The following is a 19,801-nucleotide window of genomic DNA, read 5'->3' on the forward strand; positions in this document are numbered from 1 at the left end:
TTTTTTTTTAATTCTGATGCAATAACAATAACAAAACTGTCCAATTTTCCAGTCCAGTAAAATGTGATTGGAAAAGAGCCTGAAAGATATCTTCGAGTAGAGAAATGCACAGGTGAGGGGTGGAAAAGAGACGTCGGGAGGAGAGGAGTGTCTGGAGTAGATGAGTTTAGAGGACGGATGGTGAGGGAAGGTAGAGGAGAGTCGAGAGGGAGGGGGAGGAGGTGTGGTGCTCCTGTTTCCTGGGGGGATGGTGTTAAATGTGATGATAGAACATAGACAAGGACATGGCTGATGTTCAGCATGCCACTGCAGCAACCCTTTGATTATTGCTTACTCGTACTGCTGTCTTCTGAAACAAGTACTGTCTTTGTGTTTCTATTAGAAAACAATTCCTGGGGTGCAGATTCTAAATAAAATTAAAAAAAGTTGAGCATGGAATTGGGGAAATACCGTTTAAATTGAGCATTCAGAGGTTGTTACTGTAAGCACATATTTCACTTAGTCTCCTCTGTTCCAATAAGAAAGCTGGGGGGCTGTGTTCCTATTGGCTGGAGCTGTTAAGGGGCAGGGCCTTGCTACAGGCTGGTGGGCAGGAAGAGGCTGGCTTTAGGGGTGTGGGGGGGAGGCTGGAAGTGTTTTAGCCAGATAGTTGGAGTAGACACTCTTCTGCTTCCTGCCTGCCTGCCTGCCTGCCTGCCTGCCTAGCTCGCTTGCTTGCTGAGAGAGAGAGAGAGACATTTAGAGAAAATCCCTGTCTAGGCATGGACCTCCAGCTGCAGCACTCGGCAGCTCGCGAGGAATGACAACAGTTCACATGGTCATTAACTCCAGTCGCAGGCGCTGAAGGGAACGCTGCACTGTAGCTCAGTGTCACAGCAGCACCGGTGCCTCCTGTGTTCGGGACAGCAGACAGACAGAGGCTCACAGCAGGACCCAGTGGAACCAGGTGGGAGAGAACGGTCATACTGGCTGCCTTTTTCTGTTTTTACTCAAAGAGTTTTGCTGCAGTGTGCTGCATACCAGTCTGGGTGGGGAGGGAGGAGAGGGAATGTTTTATCTGTGAGAGTGAAAGGCTGAACTGAGGAAAGAAAGGGGCAGAAAATATATATATAGTGTGTGTGTGTTGGGTTAATGCACAGAGTACTTGCAGCCACGTAGTAACTACCCTTATTACAGTGCAGTTCCAGCACTGTAATGGACTTTCTCATACGTCTCCTGAGGGAGAGGCATTATCACAGCAGTGCCCCCGTCCTCAGTGCAAATGTCAGAAGCTCATATTCTTCACTCTCTAGAGAAAAACTTGTGTTGTGTAGCATCTGCTTTTTCACTACTTGCCTTGTTCCTACAAAGTTTTTCCTTGTAACACATTTTCCAAATAACAAGGGTAGGGATTGTGTGTTCAGAACAGGGTTTTACACTCTTGTCTGGACACTCATAGTTGATACGCTGGAAGTTCACAGTTCTAATACGGCCCACATCATCATTAACCTTTTGAGTTAGATGCGGCATGGTCGACGTGTCCCTGGCTTTCCGCTGTCTATCCAGATTTAGCTTTGTGCTAGACGATGGGCCTGAAGCAGTAAAGTGGACATCAGCGCCTGCATGGAAAAGGCCAGGGTGGCTGTGAACCAAGGGGAAGTGGGTGTTTTCTAAAATGGAACATCAGTTCAGCCCTTCCTGTTGAGAAAAGAATGGGATAAGTCTCAGACAAGTACCAAGCCTTTTACAGCGCGCCCCTGTCAGACAGAAATCCCCTTTCTCTGAATCGACACGTGCAAATTGCATCTCGAGATGGTATTAAACGGATTTAGTGGTCGGTAGGTTTTTCAGACATCTTCTGCATGAAAGAGGGAGTCTGATTACTCTGTGACACGAGGGTGAGTGTGCTGAATCATCCAGCTCTTGTGTTTTCAAGAACTGTAATTTAACGGCTTGAGATATCAATAATTTCACCTCTTATTCAAAAGTACAAGAATTTTAATCTAACGTAGCATTTTTCTTCTGTGAGTTTAGGTTAATATTTCAGTGGAAGTGATCAAAATACAGCCGCTGTTGATGTAGTGCTTCTAGAATTTTCACCTTAGATCTTGGGTATGCTGTTAATCATCATGTTTATCAGATTGGCGCTTTTCACCTCTGGCTGCCAACTATACTGTAATTAGCTGATGACTTGCCTGAGTCCTGTGGCTAAGCATTGAGTAGACGAGAACACTTACACAGTAAACAAGTCCATTTACAGAGTGCAGGGGAAATCCACCCCACACTCTTTCTTATAAAAAAATGGAAAGGGTCTAATGTTTTGTGTTTCGAAATAAGGAGAGAAAAGGCCATTCTGATATAATGAGCAGGGCCATTCGGGTCAATGTGGTTTAGCTAAGGCTATTATGATATAGGGCACACCTTTCTGCTGACTGTGTGAAAATGCTTCTTGTGTCTCCTTTCAAACAGTATAGCTTAGTCCTGGTATATCTTCCACTGAGCTCACTCACGCATCCTTAACACTAATGGCACTTGATGATATTACACTCAAGGAGACGTAGCTTATGCCAAAGACAATTTCATAAGCGTCATAACGTCTGTAGTATTAAACAGGAATTAGGCTGCATGGTATAGCCCTGCTCTGATCCTCCCTGGAGGCTGCAAGGGAACATTTGTGCAAGCTGGTGATGTCACCCTGAAAGCTAGGTTAGGGACATTTTGATAAAACCATTACTGTGAGCCTCGTTCATTTTCCATTACTCACTGGAAGTTGAACATTTTCCTATTTCACTTGAACAATGAGTCCCTCTCTCCACAGCCTTGAAAAAACATTGACCACTTGTTCCTCTTGGCAATGCAAATGACCATAGAAGTGTGGGTTTTCCAGCATGAAATGGTAATAAATGGAAATGCAGCCACTCGGGTACCCAGCTCCTGTGCCTGTCTGTCACAGTCATTAGTATCTCTTCATTATTTCTGCTGGCAACACCTGGCTGATGCCACAGTAAACGTTGTCACAAGGCTCAGGACCAATGGAAAGCAGGTAGCTTATCGTCTCTGCTGAGCAAATACAAGCAGCTGAGATAAACTGTAGCGCACAGACCAGTGCTCAGATACCACACTAATGGGTTACATACATGGTATTCAGAGGTCAAGCCAATGACTTTCACTCCAGTCGCCCCAGTCCTGCTGACTCTCATTCAATTAAGCAGACTGACCAAGATAATGCCCCTGCCAGCTGGCCTTAGTAAGCGTCAGTAATCCATAAAATCATTTTCTTCACATCTCTGCCCTCTTTATCAGGTCACCATGTCTGTCCACTGTTTGTACTGAGGATACAGAGGCAACAAAGCCTCGGGAAGTTAAGATAAACAGGATACACAGGGATGTACAGGATTTGCTCTTGAGGTTTATTCAAAAAGTAGTCATGTGTGTAGCTGAAAACAGATTAAAAGACTAGTCCCTAGAAGGACTTAAAAACTGCAAAAACAGAACCTGGTAGATCAAGGGTGTTTGTTTCTGAGGTCGGAACATTGGCCGCTGCATGGTCCCTTCCTACCTGCTGACCATCTGTCTTTCCCTTTTTAATTTAGTGGCATTGTGCTTGAAGCTGGACCGCTAAGCTCAGCATAAACTAAGCCAGTCTGCATGTTCTCTAATTATCATGCACTAGCAGAAGCTAAGCTAGCTTCAACCAAGCCAGAGGCACACTGTCCAAAAGACAAAACTTAGCTCAGCTTGAGCTTTCCAAATTATATTCTTCCACTGTGAGTTTGGGTTCTTCAAGCTGTTACACTAGGATGTTGTTATGTGACAGAGGTAACATCTCCCCCCCGGTATGACAGCTTACTTTCCAGCAGGGGGCTTTGGTATGTTTCAGGATGCCTCAATCATCTCAGCCTAGCATTAGCTAACATGCTACGACAGCGTTATTTCTCAATTACACACCCATCTCATTAAAGCTAATTGGATGAAGCACACTGCAATTTATATTATGATAATATATATATAAACATATGCATCCACAAATTGATGATATCACAGGTTTTTATTTTCCATGACGTGTGTTTTCAACTTCAGTAATGTACTAAATGCTTGAATAGATTATCTTAATTGTAGTTAATACAAAAGGCCTAGTCTCAGGGCAGATGTTGTGAATAACAGCACCCATAATAATGAGGAAACAAGTTGCTTCAGCAGCAGTCCAATTTCCCTGCTTCTAGATATTACACAAACCTTCACAGTCCATCTGTATGGGAACAGACATGCGGTCATGTTCCTGCATGATTATTATCCTAACATCGCCCTCATGAGGGTGTTTTTGATCTTCAGTCATCACCATTTGTTTTGAATACCTCTCATGACAAACATTGTTTGAGTGTTGCCTGTTGAGCCGGCTACCCTGTGAGCTTTTCAGATGACCTCAACCAACCTTTATCCACACTCGGCCTACTCGATTTCATGAAAGCTTTCAGAGCTACTGTAAGCCAGTAAACCCCAGCTTTCCAAACACAAATATAAAAAAGGATGGTTGTGTCCCCCTAACAATTTTAGCATAACTTGAGGCCAGGACAGTTCACAGAGAAATGGCGCCATCGGCCCTTCACACGTTCCGACAAAGTAGGTTAGCTTGATAACAGACTTCTTATGGCTTCTAAAAATAAGAAGGGATTAATTGTTAAAGGTCAGATCTGACATGATTCTTACCTGACTCTGTTCTGCAGCGATTGGCTTTCTCCCTGGGGAGATGGTGTGAAATTAAATCCTGCCTCTGAGAGCGGAGCCTGGGCGTCAGTACGATTGGACGAGGAAGCTTCTCATCTCATTACACATGATCAGCACTAAAGTGGGACAATATGATTAGCTAGACAATGGTCTGGATTCATAGGCTTGGAACAGTATAATGGTTACAAAGGGTAGCATCTACCTTTCTTTGTGACTGGCAAATCATTATTATTCATTGGCGAGGATATAGGGTCTTGTTCTTGTGGCCTTTTTGAGTTATTTGATATTTCAGACCTCAAACTGAGTTCAGAAATCTCCAATTAGAGAGAACATGTTTCAGTCCAAGATGATTTTTACTTTTACAAGATAAAAGGACAAAAATAGGTTAGGCTAAGATAAGATGGACCTTTCTGTGCCTAAGCCTCACCTAAATCTGACAAGACCTGCTGTATGGCAGCTGTGTATCTGTGAAAAGAATTTCTGCAGGGATTTCTTCTTCCCTTTACAGTAGCATTGATGGGTTGAGTACAAGTCTCAGCAAGGCTTCATTAAGACCACCTGAACTTGTCATGTGCCTTTTTAGAGCTTGTTTAAGATGTTGTTCTGACAGTATTTAACACTTTCTCTGTGTTTGCTCCTTGTCTGGTCTGTTTTCCGTGCATTGGTTTATATGTTCCAAACAGTAACGGGGGAATCTTTTAACCCAAGCTGTATGTTTTTACAACCCTTCTCCTCCCGCAGGCTGGTGTCCTCAACCCCCTTTTCCCGCCCCCAGTTAGCAGAAAAACATTTCCAGATGTGCCAAGGAAAGAGCTCCTTGCGCAGTAGCTTAGTAATGGCTTTCGTACGTTCAAGCTAAAGGTCACTTGCTCAGATTGTTGCTCCACCAATTGTCCCAATTTTCTCCCTAGACGACTCCAGACAGAGACCAGTACCTTTACAGGACAAGGCGCACATTCCCCCCGTGGATGTAAATTGACAAGCCTCTGCCAATGAGCCAGTATCTAATTTGGACAGTGCGAGACAAGTGAGTATTGCGGGACACTAGGCAGCGTCATAATCGAGTCTGGTGCTTGCATATGCATCTGTCTCGGTCCCTCTGTGGCTGCTGGACGGCTGCCCGGAATAGTGCTGCGCTGCGCGGTTTTCTATTGGCTGCCCCATCCCGCCGTGCATGGCTCTACAGGGTGGGTTGGACCCTGGGGCTTTTCTCTATCTCTGCCCCGACTCCACGCTCTTGTCCACGGTCTCATAGCACACAGAGTTTTACTATTCACCGCTTTGTGCGCAATATGTTGGAGAGCCAGTGGGCATGTAGTCACCGGCTCGTACAATGGCCCACAGCAGCGATCTGGGGACTTAAACTCAAGTGCGGCTGAACATCCTCACAACTGCCTTTTCCCTGGTTCATCAGCCCTTTAGAGGTCCTCCAGGGCACACTAATTCAGATTGACATGCATACACAAAACCCTTTTAATGCCAGTTGAAATGTATTGCCCATCATATTTGGCGAACAATTTTCTCACACTGTTGTCTCTTTCTCTGCTCCATTCCAGATATCGGAAAGTGCCTTGGGAGACGACATCCTTACTCGAAGATCCCTCGGGGCTCCTGAAGAGCTCCAGGTTTTCCCCCTCTGCAGTTGTGATAGGACTTAAACACCCTTGACCTGCTTGTTTGTCCTCTGTGTGAAGAAACCCCAAGTGAAGCGTTGGAGCTACTGCACTGCTGGCCAACGTGCCAAAGCTCGGGGAGCGGAGGTACAGAAGACTTTAACAGAAAGCCACACATTTAGTGTCCTGTGCATCTAAAATTTGCTCTACTTTTGCTCCCAAACATCCACCGTTGCACATCATTAGTCATACAAAGGTCATTTTTGGGGACGTTGGTCCTACCAGTAGAGATTGTCCCTGATTATGCCCCCTTGGCCTTGTCAGAGGTCTGCACCTGAGACGTACTGATTGAAGAACAATTATCTGAGTGACTGATAAACTCCCAAACAGCAGCGCAGTCCCATGCTCCGGTCACAGAGACTTTGCCAGTCCATTACCTCCACTCTCCTGTCCACAAGGACAAACCTGATCTGCTGACCTGAAGCAGATCTTTTATAGCTGCATGTTCCATCAGTTTTAGTTGTTGTGCGTTTTATTTTTTTTTAACTGGAACACTCTGCAACGCCTCCTCAGAGGATCGCCTCCTTTTAAAAACCAAGTGCTCCACCCGGCTCCACAGCCACTGCTGCTGCCATGGCTCTAAACATTGCCTCGATACGGGACACAAAATGGCTGACCCTGGAAGTGTGCCGGCAGTTTCAGAGAGGGACTTGTTCACGCAGCGATGAGGAATGCAAATTTGCCCACCCACCCAAAAGCTGCCAGGTGGAAAATGGGAGGGTGATCGCCTGTTTTGACTCGTTAAAGGTAAGGATTGTTAAATGTAGGTTACTGCTGTGATCCATCCTCTACTTTAACTCCATGTTTTTCCCATTAGTATAGGTAAAAACATAAATTATGTTTTCTACTCTCTAATTCACTTCTCTTCACACAACCTCATGGAACTGTCAAATGAGGTAAAGCAAATATGAGAAATCAGATTTCACCTCTGCAGTACCGATATAGTATCTGACATAAAATGTTACAGCTTTGTGGGTTCTAATGGTCGGGGGGTGTAGGTTGTCGGCTCAAATTAGCATGTGTGTCAGGTCTCCATGCTGTGCTGCAGTTAGCAGAGCGGTCTGACCTATAAAGTTAAAGGCCAAGGAGGTCTGTTGTCATGTTCACTGTCACCACAGGTGTGTCTAGTTTTTTGTGCGATAAGTTCTTCTAATGTTACCGTGCCTTGTCCATCATTTGTATATGAGGGTGAACATCTGATCGCCTTAAGTCATTCCAGGGCTTCTATTTCTGGATGCATGTCAGCTGCCACTCACATCTCACCATCAACATGAACAGCCACAGCTCGTTTTGCAATGTTTCTATCTCAATGATCCAAGAATAGCTGTAACTATGGCATTTTATGTGACATCATCTCGACTTTTAAATGGATTTAGTTGTTATTATTGACATTTGGTTGATATATAATTCCATTCAAGGCCTTAAGACCATGTTGAAGTATTTAATTCTGTAATACGGGTCTCTAGTTTATTCCCTGGCCCCTCTTATGAGAATGTCACCCTTACAGTTTGGCAAAATATCTTAAATTAGCTCTACATCAGACCCTTTGAAAGTCTCTGCAATTATAATGAGATCATTTCATACAAGCCCCCTCATACTGCAAATAAAAAAGCTTATTTTCAAGCTGTGATAAAAAAATATATATATAAGAAAAATAGTGGTGACAATGATAAATAGCCAAAGAAACTAGAGCAGAACACTTTTTCTTTTAAAGTGTGAACTGTAGCTGCATTCCACATATACAGCAGTGCAGTGTGTGGCGAGGGCATTTTACATTTGTTCAAGGTTGTGTACGAGGCCAATGTCAAAACAGAGAGACTAGATTCCCTCTCTCAATTCTGATGTCATTTATACATACTATCCCTCCTCTTACGCCTTGCTACTTTTTGTATTAATCCATATAGATCTTAAGGTTGTGTAAAAGCTCCATTTATTGCAAGTTGCTCACAGTCCATAATTATCCAACACTATGAAAACAAGTTTTGTTCATTGTGCAATCAGCTGTTTTCTTGACTGTGGTAAAGCTCAGTGAACTATTACTTGCTGTTATACCATAATGAGCTAACAGCTGACTCCAACTGGGATCGATTTGTTGTCTCACCATGCAGCGGATGACCTGACATGGATAGTCCACACATGATATGATTTTGCCGTTTCCATGAAAACTCCAACCAGTCATCCATGAACGAGCTAAATGACCCGGACACTCTACCTCATAGTGCCACCTTTTAATTTACACGATTCTCAAGGACGTATCCACTACAAATAGAAGCTTTGAGGCAATGCACTGGCAACTCGTGCTTCATCTGTGCTTTAAAGTACAAACTGAAGGAAAAACTGATCTGTAAAGTTACTTTACCCTAGGAAAGTAACTCTGGATTGGACTGTTAGTGCATCTTAAATAAGGGCTTTCTAAATGCTGGTATTTGGATGTTGAATTCGACAGTTCGGCCACCATGACCAAGTGGCTTCTGTATAAGCCGAATGCAGCTAAATTGATAAATGTATAGACGGACTGTAATCACTCCCTCAGACTCTCTCTGCCCCTGTTTTCACCATAAAACCCAGTGACAGAACGAGAATACAGGATTCTCTGTACCTCTGACTCCGACTCGCCCCCTTTCCCACCAAGACTTTCCTCGTGACAGCTGAGAGAATGAATGCTTTATTATGCATTAGGAAATGTGTTTCGCTCCACGGCAGGCTGATTTCCACCCCATTACGCCCGTATCGTCTTCCTGGGTCTTCTCATCTGATAGGTTTATCATGCCAGGGTTGTGTGCTGCCAGGCGTGTCTTGGCCAATGATCAGACGCGTCCTTCTCATAAACAAGTGAAAGGTACGGCTCGAGAGGAGTTGAGTAGGAGGTGTAACTCTGTTGTTGCACTTGTCAAGCAGCAGTAGGCCGGCATGCAAAGTCAGTGAAGAATTCTGGTTATTGTTGGTGTCAAACACTCCTGAGGTGATGACACACACTCTCAAAATGTGTGTTAAAGGTTTATTTTGTATGTTGTTTGACATGTTTGACAATCCTCATCTTCAAAAGGTTAAAAAGGTATTCTTGGGGAGAGACATTTTATTTACCAGGTGTTGTGACATTTATATGAAAACGTATTTCCGACCTATTTGTCGAGCAATCATATTCTGTAGCGCAGCTTTTAAAAGGTGTCATTTTAAACACAATGCAGTGACAAGTCGGAGAACTTGCTGTCATTGCTCTTGGCAAGAAATAGAGCGGAGGTGCGGTAAGAGCCTCGTGCATTTTCGCCGGATATAAATTACATTTGAGAGCATAATTCAGTTTTTGCACTCGTGTACATCCCTCCTTATTGAAGTCACACGCCAAGGACAGGGACGGGCGTAGCATCCAGAATGTCAAATAGCAACATTTCCGAGACCAGGCGCGTTGAACACGTGTTTTTGCATTTTCCGATAGTGTGTTTTTCATAGGTCAAGTGGAGATGTGGAGTCAGGCCTGCTACGGTGGCTCTTGATGGTAAAGCGTGCAGCGTCCTGACTCCACTTCCCTGCTCTCAGCACTTCTATAGTGTCATGCCTGGGGGATTATTTTGTGTCCTCCTGCTCCACAGTGTGGGCTTTAGAAATAGTATCTCCATGCTACATTTGTCATCTCTCAAAATAGGACAAGCTGCTTCATCTCTGTCCAATGAACGCTGGATTCACATTCGGTTGGTAGACATGATATATCTAATACCGGGCGTCATTCATTTTCATTGTGGCATGAAAACGTGACACTGTTGACCTCAACAATAGTTGGAAATGTTTCGGAAAATACACAATTTTTACTAACATATTTCCTTAAAACCAGCCAGAATGATGCATTTAAACGTGTTAAGAGAATACAGATTGTCGTAAACGGAGACAAGTAGATGATTTAAAGTATTTTCCATTGAGATCAGTCATTGCAGGCCAGCAGCATCACAAACGATGAGACGTGGTTGAAGCCTTTTCCTTTAAGCCCTTAGATACTTGTTGTGTTGTGTGACCATGGAAACCGTGACATATTGGTGGTAGAGGGGGTGAGTGGAGTGGGAAATAGTACCTTATTGCAATCCCAGCCGTCATGTGATGTCACGTTGGCCGTGCCTCTGACGGTAGCCTTCTGTTGAGGCTTCTGCTTCTCTCTGTAAGGTCTCTATCTGCGCTGCAGTAAAAAAGACTGTCCACAAGAGCGTTTGTCTCAATTTAAGTTTTTGACTGCTTGCACAAATATGACATAACACACGTGGGCAGATTTGAAAAATGCAGAAAATAATGCTTAAAAAATAAGCACCATGGTCCGTTAAGGCTCTCCTCCCACAGTTTCTTTTTACTCCACTCAGATGTAACCAGGTGATCCCCACGCCTCAGTGGACCTCAATAGTCTAAGAGGCGGGGGGTGGGGGGGTTCGTGCATCCTGGCACTATCATGTTTCATGTCAAGTTGCGGTTGTCAAAAAGAAAAGTGGTCGAGCAGGAGCAACAATAGAAGCTACTTCCAGGTGTGTGTGGTGTTTTCTCACTTGTGTCACAGACTCTCGGCAGAACCCCCCTGGGGGTGAGGTGCCCTGGTTTCCCCCACTTTGTAAGAACATCTTAATCCGGGCTTCAAAAGAGCAGAAGAGTTTTTTTGAGGACCGTGGGATGACGGAAACCTGCAAATAAAGTAGCGAGGGAACACGGCAAGAAGGGAAAGTGTTTGAATGGCTAAGGTAGTGGGACGGGTGGCGCAGTGGTCTGTGCATCCGATCATCTGATCAAGGGGGAGTGCTGGGGAACTCCAGTTCGAAACCCGCTCCTGCCGCCACTGCGTCAGGCCGTTGTGTCCTTGGGCAAGACACTTCACCCGGATTTGCTCCTGTGGGTATTATCCACATGTATAATACTAATGTGTACTTGTAAAAGCGCCTCGATGACCTCGAGGCGTGAAGATGGACGGTGTGGCGCAGTGCGCTGTGCAATGATCATCAGATCAAGGGGTGAAACCCGCCGCTGCTGCGTCTGTAAAGCCGGTGTGTCCTTGGGCAAGACACTTCACCTGAACTTGCTCCTGTGGGTATTGTCCACAGTATCTGACCATTGCATGTATGATATATGTGTAATGTGTGTATATGTAAAGTGCTTTGAGTCATTGAAAAAGCGCTATAATAAATGTAAGTAATTATTATTAGTATAGATGCCAATCCAGACAGACCCCAGACAATCAAACTCAAACACATGCCTTTTTTTAATTTAGAGATTCTTCTGATTTATCTGTAACGTCCTCCCTCTGGGCTTTTGCATTTAGCTGGATCTTTAGGAAGCCTCAGTGAACATGGACTTCATGCCTATGGCCTGTACCCCCCTTCTCCTCTCCTCTCTTGTTTTAAAAGATGGGCTCGGCTGCATTCCTCAGCGTAATCCTGTCGAACTGGGCCACACCCTGGGCAGAGTGTGGAGGGGAATGCATGGGGGGCAGCGGGAGGTGGTGTTCCCCCGAGGTCATTCACACAGACTCAATGAGGCGCTGACTTGAGCTTAGCGCGGGGCTGCAGTGGACGCGGCATGCTTTGATGAGCCCCTCGGAGACCCCCGCCGCTGACGTTCCTTAAACAGGCCTCCTCGCACGCAGACGCACGCTCGCACACTCGCTGTCTTCCCTGTGCAAACCATGCCAAATCTCATTTGATCCATGTGATTTCACCACTAACGCCCCACAGACCGGGGTCTAGCTGAAAAAAAGTTAGGAACAGATGAGAGAGGGAGGAGGAAGTCAGATCAGCTCACTGTTAAAGTCTCATGACCAGTTAGCGTTGTATGTTATAATGGTGTCACAGAAAATAACATTGATTCTGTGTATATGAAAGCTTTTGAACGTCCATTATAGCCTCAGTAAAACCTCAGTGGGAGATTCTGAGAGTCAATGGCATAATTGTTCTTTAATTGAGATAAATATTTACAAAAGTGATGGTTGTTACTAGTGTGTGTGTGTGTGTGTGTGTGTGTGTGTGTGTGTGTGTGTGGCTTTGAATATACAGACATTACAGGAAATGAGTAAAATACAGAAATACTATTTTTTTTTTATTCCATCAATTACATTCCGTATTTCCTTCTCTCAGTTTTATCAACTCGTGAGTGTTGTGTGTACTCCTGCTTTAAAAGTGTTTGCAATCCATGTCCTCTAGCAACAGCATTTTAAACGAACAATGTTGCCCTTTAGTGTGGACAGCCTAAGTAAAAACATTAAATGAGAAAAAGAAATAAGCTTTTAACGTAATTTTTAAAAGTATGAAAATATCAGGCACTGTAGTTTAGTGTTTTTATATTTACATTATCTTATTTTACGCCAACTACTACTTAAAATAAAATACATATTTTATTATTCAAATGTACTTGTTCTGGAGAATTTATTTCTGTTGCTTTCAAGTTAAAATGTTCCTTTTATTAGTAGACTTTAAAGGACAGTAAACACAAACATTTTTGCTGCAAAATGTGCGACCAAACCATCATGCGGTGTACCGCTGACCTTCAACATAATTTGGCAACATAAACTCTTAGATTTTTCCCGTGTTTAACTGCTAATAATAAAGTTATTAATTTGAGTGAGAACATGGGTTTAGTTGCAGGAAATCATCCCGTTGTCTCTGCCCCACTCTGCCTTTTACACTATGATATAGCGGTGATCTAGTTTTGAACTTCTGTCTGCTATACAGAACAGAATATGTGTTCGTCACCCAGTGAGCCGCCTGCAGCGTGATGGAGGGACGGAGCGCTGAAAATCTGCCCATCTGCTGCTCCAGAGTCTCACCTGGTCTCAATCCACCCACCATCTCTGAGTCATCCCCCTCTTTCCACGGCTCTCTGCTGCCCACAGTGCAAGTACTCGAATCTCTGCAATGTTTTCCGTGGTAAAAAAATGAAAAAAACCTTAAATCAGTTGTGCGGAATCGATGCCGTCCTTACATTTGATGATTTCAAAGCCAGCTGGACTGAAACTGCCGTACTGCTGCAGTAGTGGATGCTGCTGTTAGCACCTCTGCAGTAAAGCTGAAGGCAGATGTATGGTGAGTCAGGCAGGAGGCTTGCTGCATGATGACCTTTAGTATTGCTCATTTATTATTGATATGTAGTTTCATCATCACCCATCAGAGACCGACTCAGTTGTCCTAATCTAATATATACTCTAGAGGAGCCTGTATGTGCTCTGTTCTGCCTACACAATTTAAAATTTAGATCATGCTTTGAAAAATCAATAGCTACAGCGTTGTTGTTTCTTTCCTGGAACGGCCACAGATGCCACTATGTTGCTTGTGTTGCTAGAAGCATATGGCGTTTACTGTAATCCATATTACACACAAATTAATCATTGCCCAGGCTTCTTCAATACTCCTGATTATAAAATGGACAAACTTACACTGACAGAGCTCAAGATGCTCCACCAGTCCTACCACCCCCCCACTGACACACAGACACACACCTAGGGAGCGACATCAGTAAGACAGACAGGCCCAGCTGTCCCCCAGGGGCCAGCCTATATAATGAGACAGAGATCTTCTTAATTGGCTCCATCTAATGAGGCAAGAGAAATGCAGTCTTTAGGGGCCCTACACCAGAATGGGTTCCCTACACTTGTTTTAATCTTTTGACTGGAAGACTGTGTCAAACAGGCTGTTGTGAAGAAGTGTGACATCCCAATCCCATGTGAAGACGTGTCGGAACAGAAAAAGACGAAGCCTTTTACGTTGCTGTTTCAGTATCAAAATGACTCTACGTTAATACAATGAGGAGTGTAAACTGCTCTGACAGTGATTGACATGGGGTTCACTTCTAAAAAAGCCTGTCAAAGTGACAATAGAGTTTGCCCCGTGCGAACTCACTCCTTCTCCGTAGAAATGTTCTGCTTCTGACTCATATCCAATTGAGGCTTGACGAGTGGCAGTGACGGACTCCGCAGTGAAAGCGGAGCCTGCTATATTTTCTTGCGAATCGCTCCCTATGCTGTGCTGCAGACAAGCCCAATGGAGACCGCCATTTCAAAACTAGCACTTAAAACTGCTTGTTCTTTTCTTCCTGCACACTTTAAAAAGCCATTAACTCATTAGATTAAAGATAATAATCGGTATCAAAGTGATGAAGTAGTGTACATGTCTGAAAATGGCTGCAAAAACAATACTGCTGTTCCATCCAGTCTCATAGAGTATAAGACAATTTATTCAAGGCCAATCTAACTTTCCACAGAAACATCAGGCCTAATGGGCGAGAGCTTTGCTGCTCCAAATTGGGGTAAAATGATAAAGCTTTCCTGGATGAAAGTCTTGGAGGAAATGACTCTTGTATTAGTGAATGAAAGGCTGTCTTGTTAGAGGGAGAGCTGGGTTAATGTTTTCATACCAATGCACACTTATTCAGCTTTGATTTTGCTTCTTAAATAATGTTTTATTGATGCCGCTTTGTTCAGCCGAGCCAAGTGTAAATTCCCACAAAAAACTATAAAACTCAGCGTCTATTATTAAAGCATAAATCATAGTCGGGCCATTATTCCTTTCAGAAATACCAGCCCACTCCCCAAGTTTATTCCTGAGCTTGTGGTGATGTCACTGCAGAGAATACAAGCTGTCAAAGCTTAAGAATATCTTTTGATAGCCCAAAACACGCATGGTAATATGAACAATTCCAGTAGGGATTGTTCTTAATCCGCACGCCAAGCAAGTGGTATTATTATATCACAGGCTTCTCTTTTGCCCCTACCACGCAGGGTGGCCATACCATTAAGGTCAACCTTAGGTCATAGCAGCATATCTGTGTGTGTGTGTATTTGGGCCGCCGGGGGGGGCCATGCAAAGTTCATGGGCGAAAGTGAGATGGCCAATTTCACACCCAGCAGGTGCCAGTGACCCACGGCGACAGGTGGGGGACACTAATTGGCAGCGCACACCGTCACAGAGTAGGGTGAACCCACGGTGGGTGAGGGAATGGAGGGGGAGATGAAGGGGGAGGAGAAGTGGCACTGATGGGGGGCAAACAGTGGCTCCACGTTTGCCTTTGCGAACACGGTTTACTGGAAGCAATTTATTTTGGCTTTCTTTTTTTTTACCAAAAAGGCATTTCATGGTTGTGAAAAAACAGATGTTGCTCTGAAAACTACTCAAGTCAACTTTCTATAAGGGAAGAGCAGGCTGATGGTGAGAATTGGGGCTGTCTGCGGCCCAAATGGTTTGTTACGACTGTATTTTGCAACGTCTGTAGGTTTTCGAAATTAGCTATCAGTCAGAAACATTTAGTCTTTTGTTCTTTTCGGCTGCACACAAGCAATATTTCAACACCAGGGTAATGTGACACCCCAAAGTGAGATCAATATGTTTACCTACGTATGACAATTTTAAGATAAAACAGCCTGCAGCTCAGCGGCTGTTTGAGTCTCCGTTCCCGGCTTTATTGATCTCATCTCTTTAACCAAAGGGCCCTTATTACTCAAACCAAGTGTAAACACTCATTCATCCCTCTCCACTCCCGCGTTCTCCACATTATGAGGACTGTTTTCATCATCTCCATACGGGTTTAGAGTCTCCTCAGCTCGGGGGAGAAAGCCTCCTCAGAGGCCTCATCATCAAAACCAACAAACAACGTCCCGTTCCATGCGACGCTGCACCTTAATCCCCTTTGGTTGCATATAACAACCACATTTCTGCATTTGTGTTTTCCCATTTAATACCAGGTTCTTGCATGGTTTAGTTTATCATATCTTGAAAGAAACCAGCATGCTGCGACATATAAATAACTTCTTTGTGTTTCTGATCACTCACTGACTTGGAACAGATATTTTAGGACGTCAGGGAAACAGACTTCTCTCATAATGTATACAGGGCTATGAATAACCGTGAGGCATTAAAGACAAAGATAAGATTCACAGGAGTGCTAGCATGCTTCTAAATTCCCACTCGGGTCACTGGGCTCTCCACTTCCCTCTGTAGTTTGAATCAACACTAGAATACCTCTCAACTTTTTCTTTGTCAGCAACCAAAGCTTTAATCTCCAAACTGGAGAGTAAGCAGCCACGCAACATTCCCCTATCTGCTGAGTGTGTTCGAAAGAGGCTTTGATGAATAGATCTGCTCTCCCCCTTCCATCTCATTATCCGCCTTTATCTGTTTTATGGATTTACACAACTCCTCAACACGCTCCGACACGCGGTCGATAGTGTCAGCGGGAAAAGAAGATGTAGGCTAGCCTTTTTTTTTTTACCTCTCTCGTGTTGTTTGTTTAATTTCATTTTGCTGTGATATTCTTAGAAACGCTGCAGAGTGGTGGCAGCTTTGATGGCTTGAGCCGGATTGAAAATGAGGTATCTGTTAGCAAATGTAAAATTAGGAACGAAAAGAAAGCCTCCTGGATTTCGGCTGTTTTCTCTCGGGGCTGTGGCACAGTTCTTGTCGAACTAGGGCATCAACTTAACCTATTTCTATGAAATCCACCAGCGTGGGTTAGTTAGAGTTCCACACGGCTGTAGGACAGCTTGCACCAGTGCAAAGCTGACGAGATCTGTCTTCTCAGCACGGGGAAATGACAGCCTGTGGAAAAGCAGGCTCTGTCTTTTAGCCGTGACTCACCTATCAACACTCTGGCATTGTCATGACTGAGCCTTTTTCTTTTGGTATTTGTAGAAGTGTGTGTTTGCAGGAGAGTGACACCCTTCATTTAAAACGTGCTGCACATACTATATGAGTACCTGTCAGCTTTGTGTGTGTGTGTGTGCAGATTAGAGGAGCTCTGGAGGGTGGGTTTCATGTCTCAGCAGGTCACAGATGATCAGATTAACTGAAGCAGGCTCCTGCCTCCAGCTGGATTAGCGGCAGGGACCTGGACTCTGCAGGTGCCTCACACTGAAGCCACTCTGACCATCACCAGCATGGCTAGTGATCGCAGCCATCGCCTGATAATCTACTTTGAAATTGCCAGTGCCCTTTTTTCCTTACTTCCTCCTGTGTGGAAACCGTTGTGTTGAAAAACTCGTTTCATAACCAGCATGAAGTATATCACAATTCTCAAAGTAATATAGTCTATACCCTGCAGACAATTTAAGCACGCAAGTCAGGAAAATCACATTAGAGGTTTAATAAAGAAAAATGAAGGCTTTTACGAGAGTCCTCTTCATTAATTGCATTGGACTTTTCAATGCCTTTTTAGATTGAGACGTTATAAAGAAGAATCAATCGCCTCCTGACATCTTCACTGTATTCCAACTGTACCATGATGGCCATAGTGAAACATGCACTGCTCTAATGATCACTTTGAGTACACACACACAGCAGATCTGCAGTGCCAATGCTGCAAAGTGTCAGCCCTAGCATGTGATTTTCAGCTGATGCACAACGCTATTTTCAGATGCCACCACAATGACCTGCAGGGAAACAACGTGAGCCGAAGGAAACACTGACCAAATGATACAAATGGTGTCAGTTAGAGACAAATAAATGGACACAGGCAGTTGCTTAAGACTCACACAGCCTATATTAGACATCTCACATGGGGGTGGGTGGGAGTGTTTTCTCCCTCTCCTCCTTGGGTAATCTTGGGCGTGTCAGTACTATTCCTCCGTCTGTGGGATTACAGCTTGTGAAACAAAGGCACTTAATTACTGCGGAGGCCACAGCATCTTACAGTACATGTGTATGCGTGTGGCTATTGTTTCTTAATTCCCTGATCTCTGCACTATTTTCCTTATTTGCATTCCAATTCCTCTGTAGTGTTCTCAGGGGGTCCGCGGGGTCTTAAAAAGTATTAAAAGTTGATAAATCAATTTAGCGAAAAGTAAGCCTAATTAAAGGGCATTTTCCAAGGTATTACATTTTGTAGCTTGTTTTCAATAAGTATATAAATGGTCCAGAGAGGTTGTGTTCTACAGTCTGCCTGAATGTAATCATGGCGTAGGTGTGTAGTGTGATTCTGTGTAGTTTATTGATGGCATCCCGTTGGGTTTGACGTCATCTGAACAGGACATCGCACGCTCACTGCTTGATAGCGCGAAGGCCCGTTTACGCCGGTTGTTAAACAACATCGTTATGGGGAAATGCAAGTCTGCGTCCAAATGGTTGGAAGATAAGGAGGAAGGACAATCAATACTGTAGTCAATGTGAGGTAAAGTGTGTCGCCAAGGTAACCGGTTAAAACTCCAAGTGGAGATGAGGTCTTAAAATGTATGGAAAAGGTCTTAAAAGGTCTGACATTTGAATTCAGGACTCCTGCATACACCCTGGTTCTAGGCAGGCCTGATCAGAATATAATCAGCTGGGTTACTTCTTCGGATTTACTTGTTTTTAGCTACTGTTCACCATCGATTCATGTTCTCCATTACCAGATCTGATCATAATGGATTTTCTGTGTTTCCTGGTGTCCTGGAGCCTCCCCACTTCAAACGGATCCATTAGTCAGAACGGATCCATTAGAGCCCAAAAACAAAACAGGATCTTTCGGAGGGAGCATTCTCTGTGATTGAGGATGAAGGAAAGCCCTGTCCATGTGCATCCAGTGCCTCCATACCTCACCTGGTGCTAGGGTCACTGGCTCGGCCTCTTTGCAGCCTTCTGTAGTGCCTCTCCTGGTGTCTTATAGCTGGTGGCTTTCATAAAAGTGTTCTCCTTGTGAATTGTTATAGGCTGCCTAACCAGCAGTTAGTGGCCCTGGAAAAGAATCTCTTTCACAGCAAACAGAAAGACATTATGAACAAGAAGAACTGAAGAAGGCCCTCGGAGAAAACCCCCAGAGAGAAAGCTACGTGGTCGTAAATGGAAAACTTTTATGTTTCATCTTCTAAATGTGGTGGTGAGGCATAATTTCCAGGATCGTTTCCAGTAGATATTGCACGCCAAGAAATACTGTTATTCAGATTTTTATAGCCTAAAATATGAATATCTGTAAACAAAACACCCAGCCAAACGGATAAGCGTGAGCCATGCGTATTTGCTCAACAATGCCAATGACTGAGCATTAAAGGCAGGATGTAATGCGGGGACAAGGCATTGAGGGAACATTGAGAGACGAGGAGCGCGTCCACCCCCCGCCTCCCCTGGTCAGCGGGGATACAACAGGTTCTTCGACTATGCTCTAAGGGGATTACACATATCACAGGCTTCATGTCAGAAAAATTAGTGTCAGTTTCTCACAGCGGCCCTCCTCCTCTCGTGCTGAGAAGGACAATCGGATAAACCGGGGAAGACTTCAGTTTCCTGAGTGTATTTTTCAGTAAGTCCCTTTTTAGATGGGATTCCTTTCTTGTGTTTTATTGCCCTACTTCCTTTTTCTGACCTTTGCATGGCCGCCGCCCACACAGTCTGGCAGCTGACCCTACATTTCTTTAGCTGCTTTTCCCATGATCTCCCTGCCTGATTGTTTTTTCTGGATTGCCAATACAGCCAGTCACACTGCCATTGATCACCTCACTGAGCGTG

General features: G+C 44.2%; 1 protein-coding gene across 9 annotated transcripts in view; it reads left to right on the forward strand.

The window, feature by feature from the left end:
• Window positions 1-19,801, forward strand: part of mbnl2 (muscleblind-like splicing regulator 2) — a 42,669-nt gene that overhangs the window by 2,788 nt on the left and 20,080 nt on the right. For 5 of the 9 annotated variants that reach the window (XM_034217353.1, XM_034217355.1, XM_034217356.1 and 2 more), the window contains exon 2: window positions 6,261-7,124. In XM_034217353.1, the coding sequence (XP_034073244.1) occupies window positions 6,951-7,124 (174 nt within the window). In that variant the 5' untranslated portion in view covers window positions 6,261-6,950. Of the gene's footprint in view, window positions 1-7; window positions 113-659; window positions 947-1,775; window positions 1,878-5,568; window positions 5,732-6,260; window positions 7,125-19,801 lie in introns of those variants that run through there. The other 4 variants (XM_034217351.1, XM_034217349.1, XM_034217352.1 and 1 more) reach the window with 4 other exon arrangements.

The sequence above is a fragment of the Gymnodraco acuticeps genome, unplaced genomic scaffold, assembly GCF_902827175.1.
Source record: "Gymnodraco acuticeps unplaced genomic scaffold, fGymAcu1.1, whole genome shotgun sequence".
NCBI lineage: Eukaryota > Metazoa > Chordata > Actinopteri > Perciformes > Bathydraconidae > Gymnodraco > Gymnodraco acuticeps.